This window comes from Mesoplodon densirostris, chromosome 13 (assembly GCF_025265405.1).
Source record: "Mesoplodon densirostris isolate mMesDen1 chromosome 13, mMesDen1 primary haplotype, whole genome shotgun sequence".
In the NCBI taxonomy this organism is placed as follows: domain Eukaryota; kingdom Metazoa; phylum Chordata; class Mammalia; order Artiodactyla; family Ziphiidae; genus Mesoplodon; species Mesoplodon densirostris.
In genome coordinates, this window is record NC_082673.1 from 57216021 (window position 1) to 57234341 (window position 18321).

The 18321-nt window shown below is 33.2% G+C and overlaps 1 protein-coding gene across 10 annotated transcripts in view; it reads left to right on the forward strand.

Annotated features, from left to right (window-relative positions):
• The window catches only part of VPS13B (vacuolar protein sorting 13 homolog B), a 791444-nt gene that overhangs the window by 356890 nt on the left and 416233 nt on the right, over positions 1-18321 (forward strand). For all 10 annotated transcript variants that reach the window (XM_060116054.1, XM_060116052.1, XM_060116058.1 and 7 more), the window contains one exon: positions 2121-2355. In XM_060116054.1, coding sequence (XP_059972037.1) covers positions 2121-2355 — 235 coding nt within the window. The remainder of the gene's footprint in view (positions 1-2120; positions 2356-18321) is intronic.

An 18321-nucleotide genomic window follows, 5' to 3' on the forward strand; every position in this document is an offset into this window, starting at 1 on the left:
TAATAGATGTAACATTATAATAAGTTTGAACAATTTGGATTATGTATATGTTTTAGTTCTTATCATTAAAAGAATCCCTACAATATACATCATTTTTTAGAAAGTTTATTTTTTACAGTTGTTTTGTATGTCAGGCTGACATACTGTTGATTCTGTATGCATTGCTCAGGTTGTTTTAATTTGATTAAATAAATTATTTCCAAATTAGTGGAAATTTGGAATATATTGTGATTTTGGAAATTTTGGCACAATTTAAATTTGTTTCTCAGGACATCTATGTATAAATCTGTGTAGGGCGGCATATTAAACTAATTATCTCACATTGTTGGAAGCATTTTTCAACATAGCATCAATATCTAACACAGGGACTTCCCTGGTGGTCCAGTGGCTAAGACTCCGTACTCCCAATGCAAGGGGCCCAGGTTTCATTGCTGGTCAGGGAACTAGATCCCACGTGCCGCAACTAAGAATTCGCGTATGCTGCAACTAAAAGATATCACATGCTGCAATGAAGATCCCGCATGCCGCAACTAAGACCCGGCACAGCCAAATAAATTAAATAAATAAATAAATATTTTTTAAAAATCTAACATAAAGTGTTAAACACTGACCCTTCATTGTTTGACCTTAAAACCATAATTAATATAGGAGAATATGCTGTCAGTGTGCCACTTTAACTTGTGCACTTTAACATCACTAATGCAGTTATATATTTTAAAACATAAATGTAATACATCTGAGACAATATACACTTCTATTTCAGAAGTTAAAAATGTTGTGATCTTAAATCGACAATGAACTGCTTAACCATATACATGCTTAAATTAAGCTACAAGATAAAATTCTAAAACTAAAAAATCTCATACTTCATGAACGAATGTACTTTTTTTTTTGCAAAATTTTACTTATATTTTTCTTCACTGAGTTCATCAGTTTGTCCATGCACAGAAATATTGAAGGGAAGATGAGTAAGTGTACTTAACTTGTAAGACTGGCAAATTATTTATCATATCAAGGAATTCCAGACCTGTTACATATCATGCTCTCACTAAGGAATATATTAACCCCAAGAGAAGGCATATTACTTTATTCTTAGTTATCCTTTGTAAAATATGATCTCTTTGTTATTTTAAGTTGCTAGACTTAGTTGCTATCCAAACATTTTTCAAGCAAACAAATTTTAGTTTTTATTAGATAATACTTTTGTATGCCTTTGTATGCCAAATATTTTATAGAAAATTAAAGGTTATATTTTGTATTTTCTTAAAAATAATTTAAGTATGGTAGGCTGTTTGGGCAGTTCACTAACCAGGTACAGAATATTACCTTGTATGAGAGTCACCTAAGACTAATAAGCTTTAACTTACATTGCTTTTGAATTAAAAACTCATGATGTATTTAATTTTTTATTTGGTCTTGCTTAGTCTTACTTTAACTCCTTTAGGCCCTGGCAACCTAAGTAACTACACTGGGGATAGGGGAACATAAAAATTTCACTTGAAAGCATAATTTAGGTAATAAGTTGAAGTATGATAAAAGTAAGGAATAACACTCTGATTTTTAAAGTCTCCTGAATTTTTTTCATTACTATATGTTATAAACATGTTCTCCTTTAATGTTTGTCTAGAGATGTAATCTGAACATTTAAAATATTCTTTTCTTAAATTTCAGTATGTGAAGTAAGGGGCAAATTCACATAGATATATCTGTTTGTGGTTTTTTATTTTTTAAAGTAAGAGCAATAAAATGCTAGTCCGTTCTAAGGCCTTAGCTGGTGTTAACAAAATGTAATGAACTGCAAAAAAAGGAGGATTTTCTCACCTTTTTTTGCCAGCACATTTTCTAACTCAATCATGTTTCTTGGAAGGAACTGTGGAAAGGCAGATGTGTTTTCATTTCATGTCACTGTGCTCTTTTGATCAAATTTATAGCAAGAAACAATACCTTTTCAAGTGTTTGTTGTATTCTTTAGTGAAAGTAACTCATAAAGACATAAGTATGGGGCATTTTCTTTTTTTTGGCTTGTCTGTGTATTCTGGTAAAGATATTAAATGTTTGAGGATACATTTACTCTCAAATTTAGTCTGATCCAGATATTTTGATTCTGCTTTTCTTTCTAGCTTGAAGTACAATCTTGTTGTGTGTTCATCCCAAGTGATAGCTTGCCTTCCCCAAGTACAATTGTATCTGGTGACATTCCTGGAACAGTAAGAAGTTGGTACCATGGACAAACCAGCATGCCAGGAACACTTGTCCTCTGTTTGCCTCAAATAAAGATTGTTAGTGCTGGCCACAAGTATATGGAACCTCTGCAGGAGATTCCTTTTGTCATCCCACGACCCATCCTTGAAGAAGGTACTTTTTTTAAAAAGTCTTCCTATGGTTATTATACTATGGTTATTATATTTTATACTGATATTTTTAGTTTTACTGCTTTTTTTTTAATGTCAGTGCATTCTGAATCAGTCTTCTCATTGAAAGAACTGCATGGAAATGAACGAAGTGATCTACAAAGTAGATCTACAAAGAGAGATATACAAAGTGAATGAACTAAGTGATGATGTTTATTGATAGCCACACCTTTTATATATATGGAGACTATATATATATATATATATATATGTATATATGGAGACTATCTACAAAAGATCATATAGAATACAGTATAATCACTGAAATGCTAAACATAGATAAAATTAACTTGAGAAGAAAGTTGGTTTCAGATGTTTGCATTAGGCTGAACTAAGAATTATAAGTAGGTTGATTTTAATTTAAGCCACTTGACTTATGAATGGATGCATCATAAATATATAATCAAATGAATACATTATTTACAGCAAGCATGATGTATTTCTAGATTACTCATTTATTTAAATAAAGTAGATAATTGTGTGATGATTGGAGCCATGGATCTTTCTTCAGTAAATACTTGATTTCTGATGTTTCAGTGTTTTCAGTTGCAGGTTAATACCCTTTTGAACTTTGATGTATTCATTTCAAACTGTGTGAACCTGGAGAAGTTTTGAGTCACAAAGTAAATAATGTGAATTTATATTTTAATAACAAGCCTCAGATTTTTTGACAGTGCTAAATAGGTCAACACCTTGTTCATATTATTAGGATGTAAGTGTCTGAATCCTGATATCGTTCAGATTACCACAGTACTGTTATTGAAAAGCAGGTACAGTTTGCAATTTTTGATTTTGACTTAATGTCGATTTCTCTCTCATTTTCTCTATTGAAATTTCCATTGAAATCTAGTTTTCGTAGGTTTATCAAAAGTAAGCATGATTTTACTGGCAGAAATTAATGTTGGTACTTAATGATGTGAATACCATTATCATAAAATCATAGAATTGTGAGAGTTAGAAGGAATTTCTTCAGAGTTCTTCTTAAGTGCTCTTTGTCTTGATAATTTCTCTAGCATATTGGACATAGCCATTCTTTGTTATTTGTTTTTGGTTATAGGGAATTCCTTATTATCACAATAGCTATTACATGTCATATCAAAGATATGCTAGACTGAAGTGAGCTCATAAAGCTCATAAAGTGAGCTGGGAGTGCTTCCTCCTTTTTTTTTAATTTTAACTCTGGAATAATTTTTGTAAGATTAAAATGATTTGTACCTTGATTTTTTGTTAAAACTCATTGATAAAATTCACATATTGTAAAATTCTTCCTTTTAAAGTATACAGTTAGATGAGTTTTAGTGTATTTACAATTTTTATGCAACCATCACCATAAAATTTTAGAATAGTTTTATCACCCTAAAAAGAATTGGTATATCATTAGCACCTACTCCTCTTTCTCCCTTCCCCCCAGACCCTACGAACCACTTGTCTTTCTATCCCTATGAATTTGCTTCTTCTAGACATTTCATTTGAATGAAATAACAAAATTTGTGGTCTTTTGTGACTGGCTTCTTTCACTTACTATTATAAGTGGTAAGTGAAAGAAGCCATCTTTCACTTCTTTCATAGAACCATTATTATAGTATGTATGTTTTCATTCCTTTTTATGGCTGAATAATAATTCATTTTATGGATATACCACATTTTATTTATTCATTGATTACTTGATGGACATTTGGGTTGTTTCCACTTTTTGGCTATTATGAATAATGCTGCTATGTTCATTCTTGTACACTGTTTTTCATGGACATATGTTTTAATTTCTATTAGATATGTATAGTAGAATTGTTGGGTCATTTGCTAACTCTGTGTTTAGCTTTTGAGGAATTGACAGACTGTTTTTCGAAATATCTGTGCCATTTTACAATCCCACATCAATGAATGAAGGTTCTAATTTATTCACATATTTTCATGTGGAAGTATAGTTGATTTACAATATTAATTTATCCATATCTGTGTCACCACTTATTATTGTTGTCTGTTATTGTCTTATTGGTTCTAGCCTTCTCAGTGGGTGGGAAGTGGTATCTAGTGGTGTTGATTTTCATTTCCGTAATGTCTAATTATGTTGAGCATCTTTTCATGTGCTCAGTGGCCATTTGTAGATCTTGTTCTGTATTTTCTTCTTCTATTCAAATCCTTTCTTTTTTTAAAAAATATTTTAAAATTTATTTTGGCTGCACTGGGTCTTAGTTGCAGCACGTGGGATCTTCGTTGTGGTATGCAGGATTTTCAGTTGCGGCATGCAGGCTTCTTACTTGCGGCATGCAGACTCTTTAGTGGCAGCATGTGAACTCTTAGTTGTGGCATGTGGACTTCTTAGTTGCAGCATGTATGCAGGATCTAGTTCCCCGACCAGGGATCAAACCCGGGCCCCCTGCACTGGGAGCACGGAGTCTTACCCACTGGACCACGAGGGAAGTCCCTTTTCAGATCCTTTGCCTACTTTTTAGTTGGGTTATTTGTCTCTTTATTGTTGAGTTGTAAGAGTTCTTTATATATTCTGATATTAGACCTTTATTAGATATGTAATTTGCAAATATTATCTCCCATTTCTCCCATCCTCCATTTCTCCTGTTATCTGTTCACTATCTTGTTTGAATTTATTTAACTGTTTAAATAACAGTTTTTTTCCTTTATACTGTAATATATGTTAATTCCTTTTTTCTCCTGCTATATTGGAAATTATTCCTTAACTGTTTTTTCTTTCAATCTTAGAAATTAACACCCTTTCCTCAAAGTCAACTCTGGTCCTAGAAATATTAAGCTGCATATTTAATTTATTAAATTATGCATTAAATCAAGTTATTTGCTCCTGAACAACACACAGGTCTTAAAATACTTTTAATTCAATCATCCTCTCTGGATTAATGGGTTATCACTTAAAAAAATAATTGCTTATATTTATTGCATATATATAACCAGTGCAGGGTTTGGAAAATTTATTTAGTAAGGAGCCAGATAGTAAATATTTTCAGTTTTACCAGTTATGTGCTCTTGCTGCAGCTACTCAACTCTGCTTTGGAGTGCAGAAGCAGCCGTAGGCAATATGTCGATGAACTGACATGACTGTGTTTCTTTGAAACTTTATTTACAAAATCTGATAGCCAGATTTGGTCATGGGCCATGTTTGTGGACTCCTATACTAGTGCCTTACTAGACATTCCTCTTACAATTCAGTCCTTTATTCTAACTCAGATCATTTTCCTTTTGCCTTTTTGTGATGATATGTTGTTAGCAAACTTAATTTTGTTTGTTTGAAAGTGTCTTTATTTTGCCCTCCTTTTTGAAAGATATATTGCTGGTTATATAACTTCTTTGTTGGTAGTTATTTTTGTCTGACCCATTAAAAATTCCGTTGTGCTGACTCTTGCTTTTCATTGTCCTATTGACAATGAAAATATTTATCTGCAATGTCCACTTGCAGTTTGTGTTTCTTTGAAGGTATTTTGTCCTTCCTCTCTGGCAGCTTTCAGAATTTTTTAAATCTTTGTGTTTTAAAGTTTTAGTGTTGGTGTCTTTTATGAGTTCTGCAAGTTTTCTGGCATAATCTCTTCAGATATTGCCTGTGCCTTTTTCTTTCTTATATATATTTTAGAATTTTTCACATTTTTACTCTTTTATTCTTGTCTCTTCCTTGTACTTTTATATTTTTTCTCTTTGACTTGCTGACCTGCATTCTCAGTAATTTCTTTAATTTGATCCTCCATTTCATTAATTTTTTAAAGCTGGGTCTAATATGCTGTTAAACAGTTATTCATTGAATTTTTTGAAAAAACTTTTATAGAATTCAAATATATCATATAGAAAACTGCTCAATTCTTAGTTCACAGCTTGATACATTTTATAATAAACCTACCCCTGTTGCCTACATCTGAATCAAGATCAAAAATATTACCAGCACCCAGGAGATCTTCTCTAGTTCCTTGCGAGCCTCTCTTTCTTCAGATTCAAACTGCATCCTGACATCTAAAACCATAAATTAATTTACCCATTTTTGAACTTTGTAACACTTTATTGAATTTAAATTTTTACTTATGATATTCTTTTCATTTTGATTGATTTTTAAAACTCCTTTTTATTCATAATTTTCAAGGCTTCCTTGTGTTTCTTGATACATGAATCATTTATTTTATATTATTGTCTAATTCCTGCCTACTCTTCCCTACTAGGCCTAGTATTCCTTGTGCATTTTGTTCTTTTTTATAGGGAGAGAGGTTATTTATTTTCTTTGGAAATTTGTCTATAGAATTTTTTTGAAGAGTAGCCAAAAGATTCCTCCTATGCATACTTGAATTTACTTCTGATACATTGGGAGTATTACCAGTTCAGGAACACTTGAAACTAAACTCCTTGTTAGAGGTTTTTTTGCCACTCATATAATAAAACTTTGAGTTAGAACTTACAGGATTGGCTGTGGTTATCAGTATTTTTCTTACTCTGTTCAAAGTTCAGTTTTCTGGTAGAGTTTTAGTTGGGTCATGTAGAGAGCAGAAAAATGGGGCAGTTTTATTTCTAGTCTACCCTAACATTAGTATCGTAGTCATTTGCATACAAGCCTTGTGTCCTGTTAAGTTCTACACTACAAATTGGCCTAGGGCTTTGTCTTTAATCAGCCTTACTTGTGAACAAGGATGTTCAATTTCACCAGTTTTGAAATGCCTCAAGCGATTTGTTTACCTCTGAGTTTCTGGCTTCTCTCAATCCCTGGCATTAATAATCTTTACTTTTTGGAGAAACTCATTAATGATTTTAAGGAGATATTGTGTGTGTGCATGTGCGTGTTTGTGTGTGTAAACAAATATAAGTTTTAATCATAGTATGTGTTACATATAAACATCTTATAAATACATTCATCATTTTCATTTGTTTTTAGTGCAAGTGTCATTCAGGGAATGAAATCTACCATTGTTTCTGGAAATAGAATCCCCCAGTGAGGTTAAAGATGTTATAGCCCCCCCTTAATGGATTTTATGAAAGGGCTGGTGTGTACTACCATACTATTTGTTATCTCTTCAATACTCATTTCAAATCCCTCTTACTCCTGCAGTGCTCCTGCCAACTTCAACTGTTTGTCCTTTTCATGTGATAACTTGTTTTATTCTTATCTTGTTTTTCCAATATATTATGAATGTCTTAAGAACTACAGAAGTCTCCATCTTTAAAGCGTAAGATGTTATTATATTCTCTGATTTTTTTTCTAGAACTGAGTTAGAATCTTAGTTTATTTTCAACTTTTAAAAATATCATATACCAGATGGAGAGGACTAGAATCAAATAGAAACTTCTAAAGTCTATTTTTCATACTCCCTAGGAGACTATAGAGTGACTATATAATCAACATTGAAACCTAAATTTTACTTTAGGTTTCAGTTTTTTAACCACCTGGTTATTCTCATTGGCCAAACCTACCTTGAGGAAAGGAGATTATTTCAAGATATTTAAAACTTCTTCAGGCATTAAAAAAATGGTAGATATTAACTTATGAAAGACCATAAGTATATATATTTTCTTCATTTTAAATGTTGTTTTGTAAAAATATTTGAGTATAACCCTTTGATGCATACATGTAAAAAGTAGTTTACTCTTTATCTTTATACCTGTGCATAGATTGAGAAAGAATCTGGAGGTCTGTTCACTTTCAGTTTTCAACTAGTCCTCCTGGTTTCAGTGTCATTCCGCATTCTCTTTTTCAAACATATTTGAGTATTGGAACCTGTTGAAGGATGGTTGTCATGAATCAGATTAATCCTTTATGGTTTATCTCTCTGGGCCTCAGTCAGTCACTTGCTATTTATCTATTATATTTATATGTTTAAAATTTTCATGATATTACTTATCAGCTGTTTTGTCCTCTCCTATTCTCATCCTCATTTTGATTTATAATGCTTTTTTTCTCTCTCAGTGTCATTTTGCTGGTTTCAGAATGGAGATAAATATTTTCAGTCATTCATGATCAACCAAATATGCAATGTATCTAAATCTATACCACCTTCTGATTGTGCTTCTTTCTAGTCTCCTTCTCCAATACTATTATTGTTTTATGTTCAACTCATTTTTGTTCAGTAAATGTTTTTTGATAATTGTAGATGATGGATTTGGTGGGGGTCTGAGAGGGCATGGGCTCAGAGGAAGATAGGAAAATTGGAGGCAAGGAGATTAGATATTACATCTAGGTATTATAGTTGTCTGGAAACATGACTGTCAGAACCAGAATGGTGGTGATAGGGATGGAGAAAATGGGAAAGAATAGAGAAATAGTTAACAAAAAAACTGGCAAAACTTTGTGACTGGATTAGTTATAGATAGTGAAAGAGAAGTAAATGTGTAGAATAACTCCATGGTTCCTAGCTTGGATGTCTGTGTAGATGTTTATATGGTTAATATTATGATTACAAATAAAGAAAGAGGTTTAGTTTTGGGTGTGGAAGATGGGAAGGATGAATTTAGGTTGGCACATACTGTAGAGTGTTTGTGGGACATTCAGGTAAATATATCTAATAAGCTGTTGCATATATGGGTCTAGAGCTCAAAAGAGGAATCACTGTTAGAGATACACAATGTGATAGCAGGGAAAACCATGAAAAAAGATGTGATCACCTGAAATCACTTATGTAGAGACAAGTATAATCCAGATAGAAAAAGGGGGGAACACTAATGTTCACTGGCTGAAAAGGAAAAAAAATAATCTATGTTGAAAACTGCGAATAAGGTAAGTACGGAAAAACCCATGAGGCAGTAGTGTCATGGAAGACACACAATCTAGTCATTTAAATGTAGCAGAGATGCCCAATAAGATAAGGACTAAAAGTTGTGAAAGGGATTTGACAATTTTGGGTGATTGGTTTCTCTTATCACAGTACTTTCAGAGGAATAGTGTTAATGCAGATCAGATGATGGTGCCTTAAGGACTAAACAGAAAGTGAAAAATTGATATAACAAATTTCCAATGTCTTTAAAAAATATTTGAGAAAGATGGAAAAGAGAGATGGTATTTAGATGTATATATACCTTGATATCCTTTGGTTGTACACAACAGAAACCAAGTTAGGATAATTTAAGCAAAAATGGAACTTAATGACACATTGTCTGTATTCTACCGTAGGAAACAACTTTGAATTTTTAGTTAAAATTTTGATATTTCACCATTTGACCCTGGTGATTATGAAGACCATGTTTTCAATTAAAACTTTCTTTACCTTTTATTTTTTTTAACTTGGATTTATAACTCCTGTGAAGTTATTTTTCTCTTGCTCTTTGTCTTTGGTGTTGCTTGGTTATCATTCTGGAGTTCTAAATTTCTATTAAAACCTTAATTTTTGAATCTAGCTGTTTAGATTCAAAATACAGTGATCTAGTCATTATGATATGAACAAAATGAAAAAAAACCCTTTAGCATTACAAAGATGATCAATAGGATGAACAAAAGGGTTCTCATTTTATAGATTTGAGCCTTCTTCTATACTGAACTTGGACTTCAAAGTTCAAAATGAGGAACTGTTTGTTGAAATGTGTCATCTGATTTCAGTTGCCATGGGAAGGGAGAGATGATCGCTAATATAGCCAGATCCAATCTATGTAGGGTGTGTGGGTCAAAATCAACATCTTGAATTTCATTAGAGAGCATTTGCAGTGAGGCTTGCAGATGTAATTTGCTACATCTAGCTCACACCTCTGAGCAGATGGGTTTCTACCCTGTGCCTAGCAGAGGTTTGTTTTTCCTTTTTTGAAAGAGTTGCCTGTGACTTTAATAAAATATTTTGACAGAGTTGGAAAGTAAAGATCATTTATAAATTAAAACTCTGCTATTGTTGGATTTAATGAGTTTTAATAGAAACTGATGTGAAAATTGTTGAGCATCTATGAAAAACATGAGGGCTATTTTTTCCATGTAATTCTGGTCACCTTAGTTGTTCATATGTATTGTTACAGTATATATATTTTTTAAATATCATAGTTTGATAATCATAATTTCCACTTGTTCTGAAAGATGATGATGTACTATTGCAGTAGTTTTTTTCCCAGCTTTACTCAGTGTCTTTGACTTTAATTCTTAAACCGTATGTAGATGAGATTGCCTGGGTAAAAGAGGAAGCTCAGAAAAGAGCTTTAGATTTGTTCTTGATGGTGTTGTTTTTAAATAAATTTCTTGGAAGCCATCGTACATGTATAACAAATGAAGTTAAGCTGTTGGACTGCCTAAACATATTAATATAATTGCTACAGACATTGTTCTCTTCTCAGTAGCTCACATTCATCCTGCTCAATCATTTGTTTACCTCTGGGTTCTATGACTTTTAAAGGCTGGAAAAGGAACCTTACTTTATTTATTTCCTGTTAATCGATTTTGCATTTTCCACCCTCCCACACAAACACTTATTTTAAAAACAAAAACCAATATGGCAGATCTAATATCCTGCTCACCTTTTAAAAATAAACTATATAATTTACATTGCCTTAACTATATAATTTACATTACAGATCTAATATCCTGCTCACCTTTTAAAAATAAACTATATAATTTACATTGCCTTAAGATCTTAAAAATACGGTTTTTAAATGATACCAAGGTAACATTCTAATTAATGGGAATTTTTAAATTCAGATACAGTTGACATATAAAATTATGTAAGTTTAAGGTGTACAGCATGCTGATTTGATACACATATATTGCAATATGATTACCAGTGTGGTGCTAGCTAACATTTCTATCAGGTCACATAATTATCATTTCTTTTTTGTGGTGAGAACATTTAAGATCTAGTCTCTTAGCAACTTTGAAGTGTGTAATATAGTATTGTTGACTGAAAATCACTATGCTGTACATTAGATCTTCAAATCTTGTAGTTGCAAGTTTGCACTCTTTAGCAATATCTCTCCAATATCCTTACCCTCCAGCCCCTGGTAACCACCATTCTTTTATTTGTCTGAGTTCAGCTTTTATAGATTTCATATACAAGTGATATACAGTAGTTGTCTTTCTCTGTCTGATTTATCTAATTTAGCATAATGTCCTCATTAAAGGAAATTTGGAAAGCAAGTAACATATACAGGAGAAAATAAAAATCACTTGATGATGACCACTTTTTTTTAAATAAAGAAGTGATTTTTTTTTTTAGTTTATTTATTTATTTATTTTTGGCTGTGTTGGGTCTTTGTTGCTGCACACGGGCTTCCTCTAGTTGCGGCGAGCGGCGTCTACTCTTTGTTGTGGTGCGCGGGCTTCTCATTGTGGTGACTTCTCTTGTTGTGGAGCGTGGGCTCTAGGCACGCGGGTTTCAGTAGTTGTGGCACATGGGCTTAGTAGCTGTGGCTTGCGGGCTCTAGAGCACAGGCTCGGTAGTTGTGGCGCAGGTGCTTTGTTGCTCCACGGCATGTGGGATCTTCACGGACCAGGGCTCGAACCCATCTCCCCTGCATGGGCAGGCAGATTCTTAACCACTGCGCCACCAGGGGAGCCTGATGATAACCACTTTTAACAATTTAGTTTTGTTAATTTCTTCCCATTGTTTTATCTTTCAACTTTTTGTTATCACATATAATACACATATAATAGTCATTATGTATAATGATTATATTCATTATAAAATTAGGATACTAATGCCTGATAAAATTTTCAGTCATGTTTTTTTCTCTTACTGTTTTATCATGAGTGTTTTATATGAAGTTAACGTTTTTTGAATCCATTTCCATCTTAAAGTAAGAGGGTTTAGACTTTCACCATTAAATACAGTGGTAGCTGTGGATTTTTTCATAGATGCCCTTCATGAGGTTGAGAAGGATCCTTTTTATTCTTAGTTTATTGAGACTTTTTATGCTGAGGTGGTTTTGGATTTTATCAAGTGTTTTTTTTTGAATCTATTGAGGTGATCATCTGTTTTTCCCTTACTGTATGCTATTAATGTGATATATTTCATTAATCAATTTTACATAATTAATTGATTAAACTAATTTTTTTTTTTATTGGAGTATAGTCGCTTTACACTGCTGTGTCAGTTTCAGCTGTAGAGCAAAGTGAGTCAGCCATACATATGCATATATCCTCTCTTTTTTGGATTTCCTTCCCATTTAGGTCACCACAGAGCACCAAGTAGTTTCCTGTGTTATACAGTAGGTTCTCATTAGTTATCTATTTTATACATAGTAGTGTATATATATATATATATATATATATATATATATATATATATGTCAATCCCAGTCTCCCAATTCATCCCACCCCCCTCTTTCCCCCAAACTAATCTTGTATTTGGGGATATAGACCATTTGGTTATGGTGCGTCATCTCTTCATATGATACTGAACATGGTTTACCTTTTTATTTTTTTATCTGTATTCATGAGGGATTTTAGTCTATAGTTTTCTGACAGTGTCTTTGGTTTTTATATCAGGGTAATGCTGGCCTCATAGAATGAGTTGGGAAGTCTTTTCTCCTCCTCTATTTCTGGAAGGGTTTGTGGAGTATTGGCATTATTTCTTTAAATATTTGATAGAATTCACCAAGTGAAGGCATGTGGAATAGCTGGACTTTTTTTTTAGTGGAAAATTTTTAAATGAATAATTCAGTCTCTTTATTTGTTATAGGTCTGTTCAAATTTTCTATTTCCTTTTTAATCAGTTTTAATAAATTGTGTCTTTCTCAAAAGTTGTCCCTGAGTCTAAGTTGTCTAATTTGTGGGCATATAATAGAGTTGTTCATTGTAAGGGTTGTTGTTTAACCTTTTAAATTTATTTAGGGTTAATAGTAATATTCCTTCTCTAATTCCTGATTTTACTTGTGCCTCCTCTCCTTCTTTGAGGTTAGCCTAGCTAAAGGGTTATCAGGTTGCTATCTACTCAGAGAACCAAGTTTTAGTTTCGTTGGTTTTTTTCTTATTGTTTTTCAGTTGTGTGTTCTATTCCATTGTGGTCTAGAACATATATGGTATGATTTTAATCCTTTTAAATTTATTAAGAATTGCTTGATGGCCTAGCATATGGTCTGTTTGGGAAAATGTTCCATGTGTGCTTGAATGGTTGTTCTGTAGTAGTTGGGTACAACATTCTATGTATGTCAGTTAGGTTGGTTGGTTGATATTGTTGTTCAGTTCTTCTATAACCCTACTGACTTTCTGTCTAGTTATTCCGTCAATTGTTGAAAGTACTAGAGTATTGAAATTTTCAAGTATTTTTATTTAGTCATCCATTTTTTATTTAAATTCTGTCAATTTTTGCTTCATAGATTTTGAAGCTCTGTTGTTAGATGCATATGTGCATATATTTGTTACAGATTCCTAAAATATTGATCCTGTTATCATTATGAAATGTCCTTCTCTGCCTGTATAAAACGTATTTTCTTAAGTCTATTTTATCTGTTATTTTTTATAGCTATTCCAACTTTTTTATGGTTATAGTTTTTATGGTATATCTTTTTCATCCTTTTTATTTAAACATAGTTATGTTTTTGAATGCAGGTATTTCTCTTTTAGACAGCATTTAGTTAGATTTTGATTTTTTTGTGCAGTCTGACAATCTCTTATTTTTAAATGGGGGGTTTAGACCATCTATATTTCATGTAATGTTGATGTATTTTAATTAAATTGGTCACTTCCTGTTTGTTATCTGTTTGTCTTGTTTTTTGTTCCCTGCTTCTCTTGTAATACCTTCTTTGTTTTAGGTATGTATTTTAGCATATCATTTTTTCATTTCCTCCACTGATTTTTTTTTTACTATGTATTAATTTGTGATGGCTCTAAGGATTATATTATGTTTCTGAATTTATCACACTCCACCTCAGATATATTTTAACTTAATTCTGGTAAATTATGGAAAAATTTTTTGAACATAGTTCTGTTCTCTATTCATTTCTGTTCACACATATATCACACCTCTATGTATCGTAACCCAGCAATACAGTGTTATATTCACTGCTCTGTATAGTCAACTGCCTTTTAAAGTACTTGAGAGGAGAAATGAGAAGTAATACATATATAGAATTTTTCATATTAACCCACTTATTTGTCATATCCAGCACCCTTCATTTCCTCCCATGGATTTGAATTAGCACCTGAAGGACTTACTTTAGTATTACTCATAAGGCAGCTTTGCTAGCAATGGATTCTCTCAGCCCTTATTGATCAGAGAATGTTTTTATTTCACCTTAATATTTGTAACATAGTTTTTCTGGATGTAGAGTTCTTCATTGACAGTTTATTACTTCCTTTCATGTATCTGAATGTGATTTTCCACTGCCTTCTGAATCGATTATTTCACGTAGAAGTCAACTTTTAAACATATTGATTTTCCACTATATGTGATGAGTTATTTTTCTTTTGCTCCTTTTAAGAACTTCTCTTGTTCTGTAGTTTTCAACAATTGGACTATAATATCTATAGGTATTTGTGTTTCAGTATTGATCCTATTTGAGCTTGGTTGAGCTGCTTGGATGTATATACTAATGTTATTCATCAGTTTGGAGATTTTTCAGCCATTATTTCTTCAAATATTTTTGTGCTCTTTTCTTTCTTCTCTCCTCTGGGCCTTCCATTTTAGGTTAGTACGCTTGAGCTCTCTGAGACTCTGTTAATTTTTTCTTCAATATATTTTTCTTGTTTTTCAGGATGGATACTTTTTTTTTTTTTTACTTTCAGGAATTTTAGAACATTGATTTTATTGTCATGTTTTTGCATAAGCAGTAAATAGGCTAACATTTCAGGTACAGGGTAATTATTCTGGAAAAGCGAGCCATCAAAATCAAGTTTATAGTTAACGGCCTGACATGTTGACAGGAGCTATGTGAAAGTCCCAGAGATGTCTCTGAGTTACTGAAAATGTTAAAGATCAGTGTGCTCTGCAGGCAGGAGAGAGATGCAAAGGTAGACCCCCTCTGGGGAATTCTGTGGAATACAGATATGCTGGGCTAGTTCCCATACAGGCTGATGTGGAGGAGGTTCTGGGAGGGGTAATTTCATGTCCACCATTGCGCCTGTCCCTTCCATAAATGCCACACGACTTCTAAGGACAGTATGTGGCATTAACACGCTTGTTGTTCCAATCTTGGAGTTTTACTCACCTGACAGCAGAATGCACAGGTACAGAAAGTGTATCTACACTATGCCGGAAGTGGGGTTAGTGGGGGGTGGGGGCACTGCATTAGATTCCACAGGCCAGTGGGGGATTTAAACACTCACACCTCTAGCTTCTAAGGAAAGCTGCGACTTAAGCCAAATCCTAAGAGTTTATTTAGGCTTTGATTCAAGGACATGATGGCTTTGCCTTCCTAGATGCTCTTTCTAGATGCTCATGACCCCAGTAGGGTCATGTCTTGGATTTGTTGGATGGCTGATGCTGCTCCTCTGTTAGGCCAACAAGGAAAGGCTTATGGTACAGACCTTTACATGGCAGATTGAGTGAGAGCGGTGCCTGCATCCTGGGGAGACCACTGTCTCTGGACTCTGGACAGCTCTTGGTCTGACTGATCTCCCTAGCTACCTCAATGACCCCAAGTGCCCCGCCTGTTTTTCAAGATCCTGATAGCATTGGCTATCCTTATGTGTTTGTATATAATGGGAGATGTTGAATGCTTACTTGAATAGACTTGAACACAATCCCCAAGTACATTTCTTTAGCATGGACATTCTTCTCCCTCCCAGAAGCAGTTGTTTGGGGATTATCTGTTTTGCCTGATTTCCTTTTGGTTTTCTTCCCTAGTCAGATTGGATAATTTCTATTGATCTGTATTTAGGTTCATTGATTGTTTTTTTCTTCTGCCAGCATGAATCTGCTATTGAGCTTCTCTACTAAATTATTCATTTCAGTCATTGTACTTTTCTACTTTAAATTTTGATTTGGATTGGGATTGACATATATACACTAATTTATATAAAATAGATAACTAATAAGTGCTGTATAAAAAATAAATAAAATAAAATTTTGATTTGGTTCTTTTTTGTATTTTCTTTCTCCTTATGAGATTATTGATTCATTGTTTTCATACTTTCCTTGAATTTTAAAAAATCTTTTTCTCTAGTTCTTTGAACACATAATAGCTACATTGTTGTCTTTTGTTATGCTTCATGCAACATCTGTGGGCACATAGAGACAGTTTTTATTGACTGTGGTTTTTTTCCTGAAATAGGGTACACTTTCCTATTTCTGTGTTTGCCTAGAATTTTTTAAATATTCAGAATTTTAGGTGTGTGTGTATGTATTCTTCTTTTTCCCTGGAAAGTTGTTGTTCTTTTATGCTAGTTTACTTCTTTGTAAAGTAACTTCCTTGGGCTAAATCTGTTTCTTCCTAACTGTGTGACCACTGATGTCTCAGCTCAGTTTTGTTCTGTTCTTATTATTCTTGGTTTTATTTTTAACCCTGGCTTTTTAGGTATCACCCTTATGTCTTCTTATCTTAGTGGTCAGCCAAAATTGAACAGAGGTAGTTCTCAAATAAGGCTTTTGTCCTCTACTAATAGATAGATCTCTATATGTATTAGGATTGTGTATTCAGTGTTCTGGCCATTCTTATACCTGCCAAAATTTTACTTTCCTCTGAGCCCTTCCACATGTCCTCTATACATATGTGTAGTCTCAGTGTTGTTTAGGAGTGTCCAGATAACTCAGTTCTTCCGCATCCACTTTGCTTGTGTGCCACGGCAGTCAGGAATATGCTTTCCCCAATCACATTCACAATCTCAGGCTAGTAGAGCTGTTGGCCCTCCCTGTTCAACCATTACTGAGATCATCATTTCAATGACAAGACTTCTGGGTGTGGTTGTTGTTCACTACTCCAGATCAGGTGACCTCTTTTTGACCATGGCAGCAGTGCCTCTAGTTTTTGTGGCCTGCCTTGCACTGGCAGAACCTCCTGGACTTTTGTTTGCTGGGAGTTTTTTGATTACTGATTCAATTTCATACTAGTGATCAGTTTGTTCAGATTGTCTATTTCTTTCTGATTCTGTCTTGGAAGATTGTATGTTCCTAGAAATTTATCTGTTTCTTCTAGCTTGTCCAATTTGTTGGCATATAATTGTTCGTAGTGTTCTATTATGATTTTTTATCTCTGTGATATTGGTTTTAATTTCTCCTCTTTCATTCCTCATTTTGTTTATTTGGATCTTCTCTCTCTCTCTCTCTCTCTCTCTCTCTCTCTCTTTTTTTTCTTAATGAGCCTGGCTAAATAAAGGCTTATCAATTTTGTTTATTTTTTCAAAAAAACAGCTCTTGATTTCATTGATCTTTTCTATTGTTTCTTTTATCTCTATTTCATTTATTTCTGCTCAGATGTTTATTATTTCCTTCTTTTGACTTTAGGTATCATTTGTTCTTCTTTTCCTAATTCCTTTAGATGGCAGGTTAGTTTTTTATTTTAAAATTCTCTTGTTTCTTGATATAGGCCTTTATTGCTGTAAACTTCCTTCTTAGAACTGCTTTTGCAGCCTCCCATAGATTTTGGAAAGCTGTGTTTTTATTTTCATTTGTTTCATGGTATTTTCTGATTTCCTCTTTGATTTCTTCATTGACCCATTGGCTTTTTAGGAGCATGTTGTTTAATGTCCATGGGTTTGTGTCTTTCCCATTTGTCTTCCTGTAATTCATTTCTAGTTTGATACTGTTGGGGTCAGAAAAAAAATGCTTGCTGCAATTTCTGTCCTCTTAAATTTGTTTAGACTTGTTTTGTGACCTAGCATGTGATTTATCTTGTAGAATGTTCCATGTGCACTTGAAAAGAATGTGTATTCTATTTTTGAATGGAATATCCTGTAGATATTTATTAAGTCTAACTGGTCTAATGTATCATTTAAGACCACTGTTTTCTTATTGATTTTCTTTCTGGATGATCTGTCCATTGATGTAAGTGGAGTGTTGAAGTCCTCTACTATTATTGTATCGATATTATTATCAATTTCTTCCTTTATGTCTATTAATATTTGCTTTAT